Here is a 20,581-nt window from a genome sequence, read left to right as displayed (position 1 = left end):
AAGTCGTTGCGCCGGTTCTCTGCTGCTGCAGAGCAGCCCACGCCAGGACCCCAGGGAGCTGCTGCTGCTGCAGAGCAGCCCACGCCAGGTCCACAGCCTGACTCCAGGCCAGACACTCCACAGCCTGGGATGACACCTGACCCTAAGTCAGCCTCAACCCCCTCCACACGGCGCAGAGGACGTCGTAAGAGGGACGCCCCGGCTCAAGTCATCGGGGGCCCCGGCGACGCCTCTGCTCACGCCACTGAGGGTCTCAGCGACACCTCAGCCTCTGCGCATGCTACTGAGGGTCCCGCCGATGCCTCAGCTCCTGCGCACGCCACTGAGGGTCCCGCCGACACCTCAGCTCCTGTTCCTAGTCTGCAGGGGTTCAGTGAGGAACTGGTCCTCGTTCTGGCTTCTGAACCCTGCGACGAGGGGTTCGAGGAGGAAACGCCGCTGAACCCTGTTCCTGAGGGGTGTAAGGAACGTTTTGTCCTTGTTCCGGCCTCTGAACCCAGAGATGAGGGGTTCGAGGAGGAAGCGCCGTCGAACCCTGTTCATGAGGGGTTCAAGGAACAGTTTGTCCTCGTTCTGGCCTTTGAACCCAGAGACGAGGGTTCGCCAGGCTCTGCTTCTGCCTCTGAGGGTTTGCCAGGCTCTGCTTCTGCCTCTGAGAGTTTTTGTTTTTTGTCATTAAATCCTTTTTCACTTACCATCACGCTGCCTGCTCGTCTGCATTCTGTGGTCCTATCTCGCAAACCATAACACACAAGTATGTTCAGGGTAATGTGCAGTTTTTGTTCTCCACCACCCATATTATTTTGATTAAATTAAACACAGGCAGGCTTTATTTACAAATTAGTGGACTTCTGAAAGCAAATGATTGCACTGGACTTTTTAGGGGTATCTAAGCAAAGTGGGCTGAATGCAAATGCATACCACTCTGTTCAAATGTTTATTTCTGAAAAAAAACAAAAAAACATGCATTGTTCTCCTGCTACACAAGTATGTACATTTAAGCTTGAAGAACCTGAATATTTGGTATTTTTCATTTTAAAATATTTCACCAAAGTGCATTCCACAATAGGCCAAAATAAAAGGGTGACTTCTTCAAGACTCCTAATCACCACTACTGGAGGGACCCTTAACTATAAGAAAATAATCAGTAGAATAACAGAAAAAGGCTTTTGAGCAAAACTAATGCTTGATCCATGATTCAGTAACATACAATAGATGCTTTAAATGCCCTCTTACCCACATGGAGGATTCAGCTGCCATGCTACAAACAGGGGCTTTAATGAGAGGCCACAATTAAGCCCATTTATTCACATTAAGTGTGAACTGTAAGTGGGACTGCAGTCAGTTGACAGACCTGGTTGCCTTTGTGTAACAAGAGCCGCTTTCATTCAGCCAGCAAAAAGGAAAAAAACACAAGCACCTAATGAGTGAATCTCTCCATCTCCTCTCCGACAGCCATGCATGCTGACAAGAACCACACAGACACACACACACACACACACATGCACATATACACAAGGGCGCATACGTGTGCGCTTCCACACATGGACAACACACTTGTCCTCCCTCACTGGCAAACTGACTCAAGGGCTCCAATGGATCCAAGGCCGAGTTGAGTCACTGCTTGTCAGAGAACAGTGGGGGCGGGGTTAAGACAGACTGACAGTGGGGCTCCATCTCTATCCTCTTATTAACACTTAACGAGTGCTTTCCTCATGCAATATTCATCTTCACTAATATCATCCAAGCTCTGAGCCAAGCTTGCTACTTATGTAAGGCAAGTATGTAAAATATCAGACAGAGCCTATGTTCAGAGGCTTGCTGGAAAAGAGCTGCAGGATGGTAAAATAAAGGGATACACACGAAACCTTTGGAGGCAGGGACCTAAAGTTACTTGTTTTCTTGTTCTTTATACACTAATATGGATCCATTAAGATCCATATTAGGATCAATTAAGGGCAAGTGGCCAGTATCAATAATGCAAACAATTTTTCTTTTCCATCATTCTTCAAACATATGGGGATTCCTCAAGGTCATTTAAGGAGAGCAAAGGAGAGTGATCACATCTCCAGCACTTTTTCAGCCATCAATATTTGTAAAATGTACAAAGACAGTTCTGTAGCAAAGAAATCACTTCTCTTACTTCCCCACAAGAATGGAAACTCAAAATGCATACACAAATAAACAAACCTGTAGTAATTTATGCAACTTGCACCCCCAACCCTCGGGTCAAAGCCCTGTGGGGGTCTGCACAAAAAATAGGTCATTTGTCACACATGATGTCCCGGGGCAGGGGATACATTATAGATGAGTCCAAACAGCATGTCTCAGCGAGCACTTACCATACAGTCAGGCTCATGGGAGGAAACAGCAGGAGGTGTGCCGAGAGAACGGGAAAGAGAGAGAGTGGCTGGGAACTCCTCAGTGTATGGGAAACTTTGAGATTAACGTAAATAGGGAGTGGGAAAAAAAAAACACTGCTTTCTGTTAAAAAAAAAAGAACCCAGACAAAAACAGATCATTTGGTTCAACTGGATAACAGCTAGAAATATATTACCATTCTCAACCTTTTGCTGAATAGACAGTAATTAATTCAGAGAGTCTAATTTGGTATTCCCATTTCTGCACCTGACCTAATGGCTAACCATCTGCCTTGTGTAGGAAAGGCCCAGAAATTATCCACTCCTTGTTGTAATAATGTAGTAGTATGGATGCAGTGCTTTGTTTCTGGCCAATACTCAAACCCAATTATTGCATATTTCTGCGTTTTTCTCTTGTACTGCTTTTGTGTAGTTATCAGCTTAGAATGAATACCTCTGAATTGCTTTTATCTGCCTGTTGGGTGGAGATGTTCGCTTTAGTTTCAGAAAAACCCTAATGTAGACTGATAGATAAAGGAAGGAGCTGAGCCAATGCAGAACTGAGTGCAAAATGTGCTGAAGGAGAAAGAAAGAAGAAAGTCCACTGCCTTTTGCTGCACCCATCTGTTCTGAAAGTGCAGGTGGAGTCCTATTCACTGTGCTCTGCATGTGTGAAGAGAGGGGGGCAGGAAGAAAGGAAGGGCAGTGAGAAGGAGGGAGTGAAGAGATGGAAGGGCTGGGGATGGAAGAGGGGAGAGAGGAGAGAGGGGGAGGACTCTTGGTGATCTCTCCTGAAGGGGATAATGGGAGAGGAGCGCATTGCAATGGCTGCCATGTAGTACCCTCCCTGCACAATTAGCCAATCAGCAACGCGCTTTGCAAGCCAGGAGGACGCATAAAAGAAGAACATTGCAGCAGAGGCACAGAAGGAGGCTGCGAGAGGAACGAGGAATTACACACACACATACACAAGCAAAAACAGCAAAACCAAAACACCCTCCCCTGGACACACCCTGCTGAGGATCACTGCTTCTTTTTTTTCTGAACCATCGCCCACGCCAGACGGAGAGAAGCTTTCTCCATCACCATCATTCAGAAGAAAACTCCTATTTCCTCATTTTCATCCTGTAGAGGACACCAACAATTTCGGAGGGCTGAGATCATTTGACGAAGACTGTATTTTTTTCCTTTTTTTCTTTTTTTTCTTTTACTTTTTGCTTCTAATATTACATAAAGGCTATATAATAATATAAAGGCCCAAGAGCGCAGACTTCCGCTTCAAGACCTGAGAAAAGAAGGACCTAGATTTCTTTCATTGTACGTCAAGAATGGTTACTGTACGTATGCCTCTATTTTTCTTATTTTAGAGTGAGTAGTTGCATCATTGGGAGGTTTTGTGTAGTATTTGTTTTGGATGTGCACATGTGATGCAGCCATTGATAGATTAATTCAACACAAATTCTCTCACCACTTGTACCCACATGCCGACACACAGCGGATCTTTGGGATTATCTTTTTTGTCCAGTATGGCATGCCATATCATTCTGATGAGATTAACGATCGATATGGGTAGTTAGCAGTCTCACGCTGTGTGATGCGCCATACCGGCTGCGCTCCAAGCCTGCAAACAGCCTCAGCGTTGGAGAAAACATTATCTTGCCATTTTAGGTAGCTCTGGCTTTTTACTTAGGATTACATTCGCCTTGGTCGCCTAAACGTCACATCTCAATATGCATTATTGAAACGATCAAGATCCAAGCTTTGCATTCGACATCGTGCCGGATAGTAGTGATGGAGATGAAGAAACGTAATGATGCTCCGGGTTCGGAAGATGTTGGGGCAGCTGTCTTTGCCTGGTGCAGCACAAGGATGCTGGAGACGGGTTTGTGAGACAAAACATGATGCCTCGCGGAGGCTGAGGGCCCATCCAACAAGGCGAGGGGGGGCGTGGAGGGGGGTGGGGGTGGGGGGTAGTCGAGTCCGAGTCACTCTGCGAGAGTAGATGTGTGTGGGGTGGGGGGGGGGGGGGGTGAAGAGAGATTACGCATCCTCTGGTTCGCTTTGAATCAGACAAAGTCCAAATTCCCCAGACTACTCGTTATGTTACAACCGGGTAAATGGGCTGGAAATATCCGGGGCCGTGACGGCACCACTAAGGCCGCGCTCGGACATCACCATTTTAAAGCGCATTTCTCCAGGAACCACAGCGCTGCACATACAAGATGGCCATGCCAGCGCTGCGCTTGTCTGATGAAAGGAGATGCGCTGATAAATTGGCTTTGCTGTTTGCGCCGACAGGCTGGATTGGGCGTGTCTCTGTTGGACCGGAGCATCAAACGAGGGCCTTGAAGCCTTAAACGACCCATTCCGCTTTGCCTCTTGACATGATCTACGGCTGAATGCACAATGTTTATGTATGCAGAACAGTAAAAATTAAAAACATTTACATAGAATTACAGACATAAATAATAATAAACTGGAAATCTAAACAGAGCACTCAAAATAGGGGGGAGCATTCGTTTTAATCAAAATAATTGAATATAAAAAGCCTAGACAGTTTATCAGATGACTAATTTTAGTGCACAAAATATATTATTCACAATATAAAGGACACACTTGAGACAAAGCTGCTCCCCGGAATATACACATATTTTCTCTTTGTTGAAACCCATTATTACTTTCAGGCCTTTTTTATAGTGACAGCATCTCCCCTCCACATGGTCCGCAGTCCCCCGTGCCTGTACCGCAGTGCCAAGCAAATAAAAGCGTTGAGTCAGACAACCTTCCCAAAGCACTTACACAATTCAAGGACAAGGACAGGCGAGGCCATCACTATAGAGCGTTTCTTTGCTCTTATAGGGCAAATACTACTCGCTCCATTCACTGGACCTACATGGAGCAAAACACTGAAGACGGATATTGTATATATATATATATATATATATATCAGTCGATTTTAAAGGTTAAGGGAGTAATGCAGGGTAAAATTATTAAAATAGGCGATAAATGCAATTATATAAGCAGAGATGTGCTTCTTGTAGGTCAACAGGTATTTAAATGTTAAAATATATACCCTTATTTTTTTTTTTTTATTCTATATTCCCTGTAAAAACTTTTACGACGGATAAACAACGTGCATTTTACTACAAAATATTCCATTTTAATTGTTATGTAAATGTTTTGTGAAGAGAGATAATTTTACTGTTGCACAATGAAATACAAGCCATTGAAATCTAAAAAAAAAAAAAAAATTGAGAAAATCTACAAATATCAAGTACTGACTTTATAGGCTTTTTCGATTAAGGATATTTGACTCATCTTTGCGTTTTTGACTTGGATCTGGCAACTGTAACGATCATTGTTCCTGGCGAGTCGTGCAGCCCCTGGCCTCGACACAAAGCGCCACTGTTTACATTAATATTCATAGTCCTGCCATAGCCCTCTGCGAGAGGGAGAAGAGGAGGAACGGGTGGCTCTTTTGTTTGGTCTTTTCAATACGTTTATTCAGCAAATAGGCGCTCCGGTTTATGAATGCCAGCAGAGCTCACCAGTCTTAGATTTAAAGCGGTTAAAGAGTAAAGGCCCAGAAATCAGTCGATTCTTTAAAAGGTTTAAATTGAATTGAAATATTTTCTTGTGCTTCAGGGTTTAGAGAGTTAAAATGAAGAAAAGAATGAATAAAGTCGACGTTATGTTTTTGGTTGCTTCAATTGCCATCTGTGTCTTCACACAGCCACTCCCTTTTCAGCACGCTGGATAGCGCCCCTCATGCTCCAAGGACTTGTGAGACAGATTTGTGTCCTGCAGTCTTTGACGCTGTCTGCTGTCATCTTATCAAAGCGACCCGTAACACCCAGAAATCTTTGCGATCTTTGAGAAATCTTTTATTTTGTCATCTGACTGTGTGGCGTCTCTGTTCATGGCTGACAAGAGCGGTGACTCTGGTCGTCCTGTTGTGTTACATCTGCCACCATGATCCCTTAAGCTGCAGAGAGTGTGGCTGATGCCCTTTGTTTGGGATAATCCTGTAATCTGTGTTATTCAGAAGGCTCATTTACATTTTTACACTAGCGTTCTGTTTTAGATTGTGTCTTTCACACCTGAAAAATCTCTATATGAAGTAGAATAGGCCGGAGATTAGGTTATATTTTGATCATAAAAGAAAAGAAAATGGTTGCTCTAAAATATTTCTTAATATCATATCTCATGTGGTGTTCAAAGGGGTTTTGCACTTCAGTCAGTTTTTGTAATTGTTAAGTCTGAAATAGCTCATTCTACAAGAAAATGTACCTCGAATTCCTCAGGAAATAACCACAGAAAGCACAATATCTTATTTAAATTGGCGATGTAAACTGCAACACGCAAACTTTGTTAGATTCATGCTATTCCTCTGTAGATTACAGCCTCAAGTGCTCCAATGCATTTGGAGCAGAGATGATTTTAATGCATCAGAGAACAGAGACCACAAGACAAACATTTACATTAAGTCTTGCAATGCTTCTTTGTTGTGTAATTTAATTGTGCACAGTGTAGGTGGTGCTTTAGGAAAGGGAGGCCGGACCTCTTGTTTGCGTGCAAGTCTGGCTTCATGTGTTTGGTGGTAGAGGCAAAGCTCTTGTTGCGTGCAAGTCTGGGACTGTGTGTGGGCGATGCCAATGCACTCCATTAAATATTAAGGGAGGTCTCACAAACCCCTAAAATAGAAATAAAAACAACAAACAGCGGGGCTCCCAACATGATGATAACAGCTGTGATGTGTTGGAGATTTCAAATCAGGAATTATTACCTGTGTTTGTCCTCATCAGAGAGAAATAAGAATACAAAGTGAGTGACATGCAGCAAAGTATCTAAGTAAGAAATTGTCAGTAATCTTGTTTTTTTTTTTTTTTCTAGACAAAATCTCAGAATTTATGATTGCACCACGTGCATACTGACCTTTAACAATTTATGCTTTTATATGCCTTCCTATTATACAGGCACTGAGGTACCGCAAACCATGAGAAAGACTTATATAACACCTAAATTAAAGCTTATCTGTTAAATGTAGTCATAGGAAGTCATATCTATGAAATCCCATTTTTTTTGCTGCTTGTGTCTGGCAGGCACTGTGGATATATGAATTATATAACCTCACACTGTTTGCTGGGAATGCTTGCTCTGCCTCTCTGAGGTTTCCAGCTGGAGTGTCAAATTTTACTCCCCCCCCCCTTTTTTTTTGTTTCATATGGGTTTTGTTATTACTTGGACACATTTCTTGCAGCAATCCCATAATGTAATGCACTTCTACTAGAATGAAAACAACAACATGTCTATTTATTTTTTAATTCATCAAAAAATATATAATTGCAGGCCTCATTTTACCTTCCCATCAAAATTGTTATGTGACAGGCTGCGGCCCTTTGCTGCTCAACCTTTGTACATAGAGGTGAATTTCAACTATTTTATTTTTACGCTGTCACAATGCTATACTCACAGTTCTTTGTTTCTACAGACACAGATTATTGGCATGTGGAAGACACATGTCTAACCTGTGTGTCTGATGCTAACAGGCTCAGACAAATAAACAGTTAGGTAAGGAAGTCTGTCAGCCATTAGAAACAAGGTGGTCGTTGAGGGGCAGTAACCGGGGCAACCTGAGTCAAGGTGAGGCTCAAAACAAGACAGATGGATGCAGAGAGGGACAATGAGTTTATTAGAAAAATGTGTTCAAGAAAACATCATCAAACTGACAAAAAAATAAGTCCGGAACTTTGTTAAATTTCAGTAGTTTCTTAATGCCGTACATAGAGTGAGGAAACAGAGACGATACAAGTTAAAACTGATGAAAATCTAGACTGATATATTTAGAGAGTTTACACTTTTAATAAAACCAATAAGGCAATGCTGGATGTTATGAGCCATGAGCTATATTGTACATTGAAATACATTTAAATTGCATCTACAATATTTGTCCATCAAACTACACTTTCTTAGAATAGTATTAGGGAATATTTTGTAGGACTTATAAATTAACTCCTTTTATTGGTTGGTAGAATATTATGATATGCGCTTCAGCGAGGGTTCATTTACCCCTTTTACCTTGACAGAAACCAATTAATATACTGCAGCAAGTAAACAACTTTTACTTACAAGTGTTACTGTTTATTCAGTTTGCAGAGTTGTAAGCCACAAAGGTACAAAAATGCAAGAATTTGAAAAAACTGTTCGATGATGCCACATGTGTACAAAGCCACAAAACGTTTCCATAATCAATAATAGTTTTAAAATTTAAAAAGAAGCCAACACAAAATTAAGAAAAAACTTCATCAATACATCTTTACTTGCATGTAGACTTAGACCTTTAGAAGTCAGATAACAAAACAAATTGTTACAAATAAGCAGTGAACATAAACAAATACATTTCTGAATTAAATAAATGAAAATAGCTGATAATAGGTTTTAAACTGTAGTAGGTGTTTACTTTATATGCCTAAAATAGTACATTTTTTTAAGTAAAACGTCTTCATGATTCTGATTCATGATTCTTTAGCTTTTTATTCTTTTTGATAATTTTGTATCTTAATAAAGTACTGTTCAGCTCAAGTTTATTAAACTCACAATCAAAACAAACACACACACACACACACACACACACACACACACACACACGCGTTGGTGTTGACTGATATCATACACTCTAAATATTGATTCGGTCGCAATGAGCTTGGTGCCGAGGGGGAAAACTGGAGCAGGAAGTTTGTCTTTGATGCATTTTTCCTGACCTTCTGCATGGCTCTAATTAGGTAACATAGTGTACATCAAAGCAAAACAAAATACTCCACTATACACCAACCCATGCTTACTTAAAAAATGGGAAACGAAATGCCACAGAGTCCGAAGGCAAAACATTTTCATTCAAATTTATAGTAAGAAACCATGATATGTCTTATTTATTGGAGCACTAAATCCATCCAACGGCTCCCTCGGTCTCATGCCAGCCTTGTAGCCACCATTCTGACTATTCATCCCTGTGTAATGATGTAATGGTGTTTGACCCTTGAAGAGAGTAGGGGGATGGGAGGAGTAAGGAAAAGGGACTGTGACATCTGCAGGGGCAGAGGCACAGAGCTGGAGAGCTGGAAAGATGGAGCGGAAGGGGGGATGGAGGATGGGAAATCAGACCTTGTCTACCTCCATTTTAGCAATGCTGATTCTTAACCTGCGCTTCTGATGGTTAGAGAGTGGGCTTCCTCTGTGTGCTCTGCTGTGCATAGCCAGCATGTATTACTGTAAGTTAATTGATTTGAGGCATGTTTAAGGTGTAATTTAGCTAAGTCTCTTTGTGAATAATGATTCTAATTCCACCCTCTCCCTCAGCAGATAATCAGCACCATGGAAACTCAGGTGTCCAATGGTCCAAGCGGAACCAGTCTGCCCAACGGCCCAGTCATTAGCACAAATGGCTCCACAGATGACAGCAAAACCAACTTGATTGTCAACTATCTGCCTCAGAACATGACCCAGGAAGAATTCAAAAGTTTGTTTGGTAGCATTGGAGAGATTGAATCCTGCAAGCTAGTCAGAGACAAGATAACAGGTACAAAATTGGTATATTACACAAAAAAAGTACAGATCAAGCCGACAGGTTTTGAAAAAAACTTAACATCACTATAATCTTTCTTTCTCTGCAGGTCAGAGTTTGGGATATGGTTTTGTAAACTATGTGGATCCAAATGACGCAGACAAGGCTATCAACACACTAAATGGTCTCAAATTGCAAACTAAAACAATCAAGGTGAGCAAAACTCTATTCTTTAAAAGAAAGAATCATTTTAAATTCATTTTGGATTCTTGACAGCATGCCAGACAAAAAGGACGGAAGTGGAGATTTTGTCAAGGGGGTTGGTGAAAGAGGTGGCAATGGATGTCAGAGAGGGAGGAGAGCAAAAACAGGGGGGAGTGAGGAGGCAGAAGGGAGTGGTAGCATGAACAAAGGAAGAATGAGAAAGAGTGAAAGGAGAGGGAGAGAGTGGAGGTCAGAAAGCAAGGGGCGGACAACATGTGGAGGGTTTTTGTGATGGAAATGCAATTAGGCAGCCTGACTGTGGCGCACATGGGTCAGTGCAGGTTGGCCCATCTGCCCTAAATCTAGTCTAATTAGGGGGCTTCTTTGTCCCAAAATCAGATGACAAACAGAGAGGGGGGTCATATTATTAAACTCTAATTTCATTCAATCCCAAACTTGATCAAAGTAGACCAAAGGCTGAGACAAACTGCAGGACCTCCATCAGTGGGAAGCAGGTGATGGTCCGACAAATATTCTGACGCAAGTGGTTAAACAATGAACTTTGGGTCAAGTCATGGATGAACATACAGAAAACCGACTCTTATTTGTTATAGTTATTGTTACGTTTAAGCATAAAAATCCAAAGTATTACTACACTGACCATAAAGATTTTTTTTTTAATGTGAAAACACAATAACTGGTATCAGTATTCTTATCCTCTCCTCATATTACAGAAATCTTCAAAGAAAAGATCGAGGTGTGGGGGAGAGGGGGGGCAGTGATGGAGGAATCGGCAGCAGAATGCCAATGACAGGATTAGAGGCCATATGGGCTTGAGGCACCATCTGTACTGTGGGAGCGACAGGGAGAGGGTTAATTATAGGGCAGTCTCTGCTCCCCAAACAGAGCAGCTCCCCCCGTGACTTGTCCAGAACACCCTAATCACTACACAGCACAACCCTCCTGCTCACACAGTCCCTCTGTGGACACAAAGGATGCTGGTCCTTTGTTCTGATTTATGAAATTAAAGCACCTGTATTCATCTGAAAGATAACATATTGACCAATTAACTAATATCAAATACTTTTAACAGGACTGGCATAACTGCATATTGACTGCAAGCTTTTATAGAAGTTTGTAAATACATTTAATAAATAGTGCGTTAATAAGTTGTGAGAACTCTTGCTAGCCTTAAGGTGCATCCACATTGTTTGTTCGGTTGGAGCTTTTCGCCTCCCTTGAGAATAGAAACAAAGAAAGGAGGCAGGACAGAGGGAGAACGGCTCAGCCTATTTCCACCAACACTCACACTGTCCCTCCATCACACACAAACACACCGCTCCCAACAAAGCACTGGAGCACACTATCTGTCATTCAAGTGTTCATATGTTTCCATAAACAGAAAAAAACTACAATAGGTCAATCGATTGCACAATCACTTAGATATAATTTTTTCATATATTAAAAAAAATGGCATTGAAATGAGACCGGGAAGAAAAACCTCGTGGGACACGAACAGATGCATCAAAAATGACGCCGCACTAATTGACTCACTGGAGAATTTGGAAAAATATATTAACTGAAGCTGATATTTTTCATAGCAAAGCAAAGAAGTCCCACATGGTTGTTAAGCAATGACTGGATTCAGTTGGAGTAATAGTTACACGGCTGTTGAATAGTGTGTCTGTGAAGGGCTGATTGTATTTGAAAGTCATCTTTTTAAGGCAAATAATGAAACACTTTGTTCTGTAGAGAAGAGCAAGAATCAGTGGGATTCATGCTAACAGTGCTTAACAGGAATATTCATGCGCCTTGAACTTTGTTATATTGTAAACACAAACTTCAATACATTTTTGGGGGATTTCATGGGATTGCCTACACAAAGTTGTGCATATTTATGAAAGCAAAAGGAGAGTTATTCATATGTTTTCAAAATGTGTATTTGGCGTATGCAACCTCTGTCGAGTTCAAAGGTCACATCATTAGTCTAAAAACTGTTATTCTGTGAAGGCCTCAGTGATTTCCTATAAAATATCAGTGAAGAAACAACAGCATGATTACTATCAGGTTAGATATCAGGTTGTGAAGCTTAGATAGGTTAGAAAACAACATCCCAAGTTTTAAACATCTCACAGAGCCCCGTTCGGTCCATCATTTAAAAATGAAACAAGAAAGAAAGCATTAATCAGAAAATTAGTCAAGATGCTCACATCTGGATTAGCTGCAGAGCAATGGTTCATGTGGGGTAATCTGTCAGAAAAAGCATTGGTTGTACACTTCAGAAATCTAGCTTTTCAAGACTTAAGATTGTTGAATTGTTGAAAACAGTCACAAGAAGTCCCCTGCAGTTTTCTACAAATGTATGTAGATGCTCTGCTGGTGGGATGAGACTATAGCCGAACTTTTTGGCCAACATGCAAAATTTTACTAGCAGAGGAAAACTAACACTTTCAAAACCATGAAACATAGTGGTGGCAGCATCATGCTGTGGGGATGCTTTTCTTTGACATGGGAGCTGGTCAAAGTTGATTATAGGTTGCAAAACAAATGACAGAGACAGAGGTACACCTACCTACAGGAGCAGCCACAGCAATAATTGACTGGTTTGAATTAAAGCATATCTGTGTTTTAAAAATGGCCCAGTCAAAGTTTAAAACTAAGTTCACTTATTTAATCTATTTGGGACAGATGCCAGTATTCAAATTTTCATTTGTAAAAAATGTTCACTAACATGTATAATTTACCTTCCCCCTCACATTGTTGCACTTCTTTGTGTTGGGCCTGTTGATTTAAATTCCAATAAAATAGGCACTGTGTCTGTGCTTCAAGCTCATCGCACGTCATAGATTATTTCATCTGTTTTAGGTATCATATGCCAGACCAAGCTCAGCATCCATCCGTGATGCCAACCTTTATGTGAGTGGACTCCCCAAAACCATGAGCCAGAAAGATATGGAGCAGCTTTTCTCTCAGTATGGTCGCATCATCACATCCCGCATCCTCGTGGACCAAGTTACAGGTAAAGCCTTATTATATAGCTCCTCACCTCAAGCTAAGCAGACACTGACACCAAGGTAGTCACGCCGATCCACTTTATTTTGTCATCGGAGCAGGCATATCACGTGGGGTGGGCTTCATCCGGTTTGACAAGCGAAATGAAGCAGAAGAGGCCATCAAAGGACTGAATGGGCAGAAGCCTTTGGGTGCCGCTGAGCCAATCACTGTCAAGTTTGCCAACAATCCCAGCCAGAAGACAGGCCAGGCCTTATTGACTCAGCTGTACCAAACTGCTGCCCGCCGCTACACAGGACCCCTGCACCATCAGACTCAGCGTTTCAGGTACTGAACCTTGACCAACCTCACCCTGAACCCCCACCCCACCCCCAAATCAGTCCCTCATTTACCATTCTACTGTTGGTAAAGAGATGTCATTTCAAGAGCAAATGTCTGAGCACAGGAAAGGGGTTTTAATGAGTCAAATTGTAATGTTGAAAGAGATGGAAGATCAGTTTCCTAATTTTTAGACAGTATCTGTACCACACAATGGCTAATAGTTGAAGCTGGACTTTTATGTAACAGCAAATGTGATCTTCACTCAAACTATGCAAAAAATAAGACGTGTAAACTGTTTAAAGCAAACAAAATCGTTTTGATAATAAAAGCTATAATTAAGCTTATCCTATAGGTAGCTTTTACTTAATTGGAAACATGGTATTTTTCCCTCCTTTTTCTCCTTCTCCTCCTCACACTTTTTCTCTGACTTTCTTTTAAACTGCAGTGTGATCCCTTCAATTGGAAAGGGGCCAGATCCAAATAGCAGCTCAAACACAATGTAAGAAACTAGATTTTTCCAAGTACAAATAGAATAACGTTAAATGGTTTGCATACTGCTTATAAGTCATATATCTTATAGACCTTGCAAAAATTAAAACTATCAGGTAAGGTTGTATTTATGTGGATGCTGTGCTAAATGACAAAAAGCAAAAACGTATAATTTTTCAAGGAATCTCTCAAAAAAGTATTGTGGGATCTATACTTCCTTTGTCACTAGAAAATGTGCCTATGTTTTTACATTAAAGCTAATAAATGATATTGTAAGTCACAATAAATAATAAATACCTGTAGGACTATAGGCCAGAATTGTTTTGCTGGATGATTTGAGACTGCGTTGAAGTGAAGGATGCCCTCTGCAGGCCAGCTGATGAAGACGCTACACATGAACCATAAAAGCCCACCACTCCCATTCCTTGTAGATCTCATAACTAACCTTTGCATCCCCTTCACTCTCCCTCTTGCGTTGCAGACTCGACAATTTACTAAACGCCAGCTACGGAGTCAAGAGGTAAATGCCAAAAGGTGTATTTTCAAAAGCATCCATGCCAAAATAAAACCTTCAAACAAAGTGCCCGGAATACCACATGCTGCTTTAATCTCAAAAAGAAGTTGTAAATGGCCATCATTTCTAATGCCCACAGCTCATTTGTTCATTCTGCCGAATTTAGTACTGTCTGTAGCTTTCTAACAGCAGGGTATTCTGGCATGGCTTTGTTTAACCTTTTCGTTCTTTTGTTTTTTTAATCAATATGAATAATTTCTATGCATTTATTTCTGAACTAACATTGTTGGTTTCAGTTGCTTTAATGTCCCCTTTTTTCACCAGCATGGACATACCAGATTCCGTTTGCGTCTCTTCTGTTTGCTCCAGTTTTCCGTATGATTTGATTCCAGTTTGTTTTTCATCCCTCTCTAGGTTTCTGTGTTTTGTTCAATGCTGTGATTTCAGTTGAACATCGTGATTCATGTGTTCAATTCTTCCAGAGGCTCTGGTCAGCAGAGAAAAAAAATAAATGCACATTGTGTGGGTGTCTTGTCTCAGGGCACGCAGTGTCGTTATGTATAAAAGCAGGCAGTTTGGAGACACTGTGGTGCCCACACATATTTATCTACTTATTGTACAGCAGAGAGAGGATGGAGATGGGGGTCCTCAGATGTCACAGATACCTAGCCATTAGAAGATAATGTTAAGCACTGAATGCTGCGTGGAACTTCAGAATGACACCCATGGTAGTTCTCCTCCTCTCTTTCCCAGATTCTCACCCATCACCATTGACAGCATGACCAGCCTGGCTGGGGTCAACCTAACCGGTCCCACTGGCGCCGGCTGGTGCATCTTTGTCTACAACCTGTCACCTGAAGCAGACGAGAGCGTCCTGTGGCAGCTCTTCGGACCTTTTGGCGCCGTCACCAATGTGAAAGTCATCCGTGACTTCACCACCAACAAATGCAAGGGCTTCGGTTTTGTCACAATGACCAACTACGACGAGGCCGCAATGGCTATCGCTAGTCTAAACGGCTATCGCCTGGGCGACCGCGTGCTGCAGGTTTCCTTCAAAACCAGCAAGCAGCACAAGGCCTGAAGGAGAGGCCTATAGTGCCAGCTTGTTCGACCTGCAGGGGGACGTACCTGAGCCTCCCTGCGCCATCACTCTACATGGGCCTGGACTGAGTCTCTCTGTCTTTCTCTCTGACATACTCTCACACAAACTCATAAACACAGACATGCAGATGCACACAAACCACACAAAAATACTCAAACATAGAGTAAGAGTTTCAAACAAACACACTAGTGGAGTTCTTTCTTTTCTCTTTACACAACTTGCAAGTCTTTCCCTGTATTTGCCTGGATTGAATTAGAAGGGGTACGTAGCTGGTGTTGTTTTTGAGGGGATGGGGGGGGCAAGGGGGAAGAGCTTTCTATTTAGGAGACAGTCTAACGAATGTGACAGAGAATGTGTACTGAGTGCTTTGATTGAATTCAGGCAAATAACTACAACTGACGAACAAAATTATCGAAAGAAATATGTGCAATTTACCCAAACTCTTACCCCACCATCTCTCCCATTATCCTGCTGGAGGGGATGTAGTCACTTTTTTTACACTTGGGCATTTTGAATCGGTGATTTTTTTAGATCAAAGAAAATAAAACTAAAAACAGTGTTCTCTTATATACGTCTATTAAAATATTACTATATATTCAATATTTAAGGTGGTTATAATAGCCGAGTATGTAAGCATTTTCTAGAAACTTTGACTACTGTTTCCTGACCTGCATTAGGTGGTGCCTCGCTTCAAGGCATTTTTCTCTTATATATCAGAGCTTGTCAGCTCAGACCCAACATGATTTAGCTCAATGGTCAATGAGAAGAGCAGTTCAAAGGCCATCACTTCTATCCACACAGTCTCACGAGAATTATCACGATAGAACAGTAACGTATCACAGAGACACAGTTCAGTAATAGAAAGATTTACACATATTTAGTCCTCTGAAGCTGTATTTTTTTTTCTCTTGATCTCATCCTCGTGGTGGATTGAATACATGCAGACTGTGTGTGAACTTAGAGCAGAGCAGCAGCGATCCCATGGTGACGACGTTCATTAATAATTCTCTGCTGGGCAAGAGAGCGATGAGTGTGAGGGGAAAAACAGTTTCATCATCACACAGCTGTGACAAAAAAGAAAAATACTGGTGTTTTTACTCTTTGGCTGACTTGCAAATGGAGTTTTCTTGCATCGAAAGTTTTTTGTTTTTTTTTGGTTTTTTCCGCAATGCTTTTCTACCAGTCGGTAAAAAAAAATGCAAACATGTCACTGACAGGCAGGTTAATTTAATTACACCTGCATGTTTTTGCTCTTAGAAGGCATAGTTGGAAGAAAAACATAGACATGCTTGAAGCAGTACATCTTCAGTAATCAGGGCAGGCCTGCAAAGAAGCAAAAACATGAAATTCACCAGTATTATTCCTCAATTTCTTAAAGATAAAGGCTGCTTTTCTGTTGATTAAACTGGATCTATAGTATCCTACATTGAGCAGTTAGACGACTCATAATTGACAAGAGTCGTATCTGAACACATATCCATTAAGCAGAAAGATTACCTTCTTTAGCTTTTTAAACTGAAAAAGTGACATTTTTTCTTTAAAGCCATTCTCTTCTTCTTAAAGCTTCCTGGTAACTTTGAACTCTCAAACATGACGGTACGTCAACCTTGAAAAGAGGTGTCATAGTTACACTTTTGATCATAAAAGAGCATTTACCAAGTCTCTTCAGATTTATTTGGTGCAACAACAAAAATAGTTGGTGATTAAAATATCCCCAACCCAGGAGCACTGGGATTATTTATGGCACCCTTGATGAAACAATAAGGCCCAACCCATGTAGTCGAAGTGTCTGCTGCAGCCCAGATTTTTGATGTACCATGTGGAGAGTGAGTGTCTTTTAATATCAAGACACAGGCGCACAACGATGCGTTAAATAAGGTCAGCTATATTCAAGTCATTTTTGCTTTTCTAAGTGACGCTGTGTTAGCCAAAGAGGACGGTCTCTTTGAAAAGGATTACATTAGAGATAATCTATTTTTATACATACAAAGGAACAAGACATGTGCTGAATTTTTACAGATTCTTAAGCTTGGAAAAAATTGGGACACCGTGTGGCTTTGCTTCAAACCCTCTGATCTTTGCAGAGCAAGAGGGAAGAAGCCTGCGGTGTATGGGTCGGGATCTGGGGAGGGGGCGAAGGAACTGCATATCTCACACAACTTAACCGTTTGAAAACAATACAAATACAAATCTGACCCAATAGAAGGTACATTCAAACAGCCAGGGTATAACCTGACAGACACATCTGCATTTTCGAGTGTTTGGACGCACTCTTGAAATCATGTACAATGTTGCATCAGCAATGGAAGTTCTTTGACCTGAAAATCCCAGACAGAGCTGCAGTAAGATTGGCTCAGTGCCCAGCTCTAAAACTGAAGAAGCTGCTTGCAGATTGATCATAAAAACATTCAAAATGTGCTGATTCACATTGAAAATCCTTACAATGACATAGATTTGATCTTTGCCAAAGAATTGCTTTGCAAGTCAGTACTAAGAATGGTAAATGTACTATAATATCCCCTACATAACTGCTGTAAAAATCTATGTTATTTGTTGAGCAAGGACCCTCGACAATTTAAGTTAGAATTGCTTTTGAGTATATATTGTAAGTTACGCATATCGATTTCCATTTCTGGATCAAATAACCACCATACCAAATGATAAAATCCACTACATTTGCACATATATCATGCAGTACAATAAAGGCATGTATAAAAAAAAGGGATGACTCAACTCACCTTGTGACCAAGGCAAAAAAAATGCATCCACATATTTCCCCTGACATTCAAATCACCTGTTTTATCTTAATCTTTTATAACATTGCAAATACTTTTTGCTGACATTTTTTTGATCTGACTCATACTGTTTCTCCCCCGCAAATGCTGATTGCTGTTCTCCACAGCTAATCACAGAAAGGTCTAATCTAGCTCATTTGGTTTCTTGCAAGTGATAGCACATTAACTTTGAGCACGAGGTAAGACTAGGGAAAGACGTTAGAGTAAGAAAACAGGCCACATTGAACTGCAGCCAAGATAAAGTCTAAAAATGACCTCCCATACCGGGTCCATATGGAGACCTACACCTGATGTATGAGAGCCGAGGACTATGGCAGGAAACAGTACTAAACTGCTTCAGCAACAACAATAATCCTTTTAAAAAGACAAAAAACTTTCCTATGGAACAGTAAGTGCAATGTGCTTTGTTTTTATATTGACTGAGAACAAATGATATATATTTTTAAAAAAATAAAAAGAAACGTCACACTGAAAAGGTTTGCAGAATTGTAAGAGGAGCGACTGTTCAGGCGAAAGCGATTAAATCGAACAGACTCGTTACCGAATCAAACAAAAAATGAGAGCTCCGATCTTCAAATTGTGCCATGATCACTTCCTCAGTCCCTATTTCGTGCTCTGTCCACACAAGCTCAAACTGCATTTTTGGCTGACTTTAATAGAGCTTTTCTCAATCACTTTGAAAGGAATATTGTCTAACAAAACATCAGTTTTAGCCCACGTCAATTTCAAATATCATTTTCCTGTAATTTCTTGATTTCATTTACATATCAGGACTCACTTGTCAGCTTAGTGTATTTGTGTTGTTGATGTTGCCATAGAGAACACACATGGGTCGAAGATTACATTTTGGTTGCATCGATTGGGTACACTTTGTTATTTTTCTTCCATTTTATTAGTTGCAGTTTTTACAGTGTATGCAGATTTTAGACTTAGTTAGATTTCTTTTGTTTCAATCAAACTGTGTTCAATTGTGTTTGTAAAGTCTGTGGTAGCTTTTGTTGCAACATGAAAATAATTTAAACTGAAAAAATTAAAAATAGCGCCAACAAACTTGTATTATTTGGGCGACTTTAAGCTTGTAGTTTTAACTTATTGTTAACTTAAAAACTATTTATTATGATTATTATTATTATTATTGCCTCGTACAAAGTATGTTTTGTGTATATTTATGGTTTATTTCATTATATTTGCAAGTTTTAAAAGATTTTAAGTTTGCCAAATTGTGGTTACACCATTTTGTTTCTTAATAAGGGGGACAAATAGAAAAACAGCTTTAGAAGTACGATTTGGAAACGTTCTCCATAGTCAAAGAATGCACTGCTATATTTAACTAATTGAAGTGTATAAACATACATGCTGTGTGCTAGATGTTATGCCTTTACTGCCTGTGTTCTGTTTGTCTTGTTAAATGAAAATTTTTTAATTATTTAACCTAATCACAGTCTTGTTTTTTCCAACCACTCTGTGATCCCCTAATTTGAAGGCGCCCCTTTTAGTGAGGCTTCGGCCCACTTCAGGGGGACACATTTGTTTGATTTGCTCTAAAGATGCTTTCCTGTTTTGCTGATGGGCTGAATTTACCAAACTTAATTTGAGACTTCTGAATCTGTCAAATAAATATTTTGGTGAGGCCATATATATCAATTTTAATATCAATGTGTGCAATTCAGACTGTCACAAATTCAGCCAAGAACTCTGGGGAAAATATCACAGAGTTCCAACAAGCTACAGGAAGGTTTTCTTGGGAGTCTCTAGAGTAGCAAAGGGGTGAGTGGTCCTTCTGTTTCTCAGCTGTATTTTGTGTCTATTTATTTAGAAGAGGGGACGCAGTAACTTAGTGATGTTTTTCTTACCTTTTCCTGGAATGGTAGAACAAATCAAAAGGTAAAAACGATCAAATAGTTCTGTTGACAGCAACGTCGGCAGAAAAGAAAACAAAAAAACTACAAAATCTCATACTTCCAAACATGACCAAATGAACAATGTCAAATTTAAGCAAAGATAAAAAATACTCCTTTCAGTTTAGACTAGGATATTTATTACTGGGATTTCAGCTGAAGACGCTTGAAGACTTTTTCATGGAATTGTTTAATTATTTGTACTTTACATGCCAGAAAAAAATAAATGAAAGTTACAAATAAAAGTGGTTCTGAGATTTTATTTGGCTTTCTATTGGTTTTAATCAACTACCAGAACAGAAGTAAGAGTTTTGTTTGATCCGCC

At 40.5% G+C, this 20,581-nt stretch overlaps 1 protein-coding gene across 14 annotated transcripts; it reads left to right on the top strand.

Moving 5' to 3' along the window:
* The first annotated feature begins 3,268 nt into the window (after nucleotides 1-3,268).
* Nucleotides 3,269-20,501, top strand: LOC124862463 (ELAV-like protein 3). Of its 14 annotated transcripts, none has more exons than XM_047356393.1 (8): nucleotides 3,271-3,697; nucleotides 9,717-9,936; nucleotides 10,031-10,134; nucleotides 12,991-13,144; nucleotides 13,239-13,464; nucleotides 13,904-13,957; nucleotides 14,429-14,467; nucleotides 15,194-20,501. In XM_047356393.1, the coding sequence occupies exons 1-8, from the start codon at nucleotides 3,689-3,691 to the stop codon at nucleotides 15,540-15,542; spliced, it is 1,155 nt and encodes a 384-aa protein (XP_047212349.1). In that variant the 5' UTR covers nucleotides 3,271-3,688; the 3' UTR covers nucleotides 15,543-20,501. The 14 variants fall into 14 exon arrangements, with proteins under 14 accessions (XP_047212355.1, XP_047212352.1, XP_047212357.1 ...); XM_047356391.1 differs by having other exon boundaries at nucleotides 13,236-13,464; XM_047356395.1 differs by having other exon boundaries at nucleotides 3,272-3,697; nucleotides 13,236-13,464; nucleotides 15,215-20,501.
* Nucleotides 20,502-20,581: the final 80 nt, after the last annotated feature.

The sequence above is a fragment of the Girardinichthys multiradiatus genome, chromosome X (assembly GCF_021462225.1).
Source record: "Girardinichthys multiradiatus isolate DD_20200921_A chromosome X, DD_fGirMul_XY1, whole genome shotgun sequence".
In the NCBI taxonomy this organism is placed as follows: Eukaryota; Metazoa; Chordata; class Actinopteri; order Cyprinodontiformes; family Goodeidae; genus Girardinichthys; species Girardinichthys multiradiatus.
The sequence above is the reverse complement of the archived record's forward strand: the minus strand, read 5'-3'. Positions and strand labels throughout refer to the sequence as shown.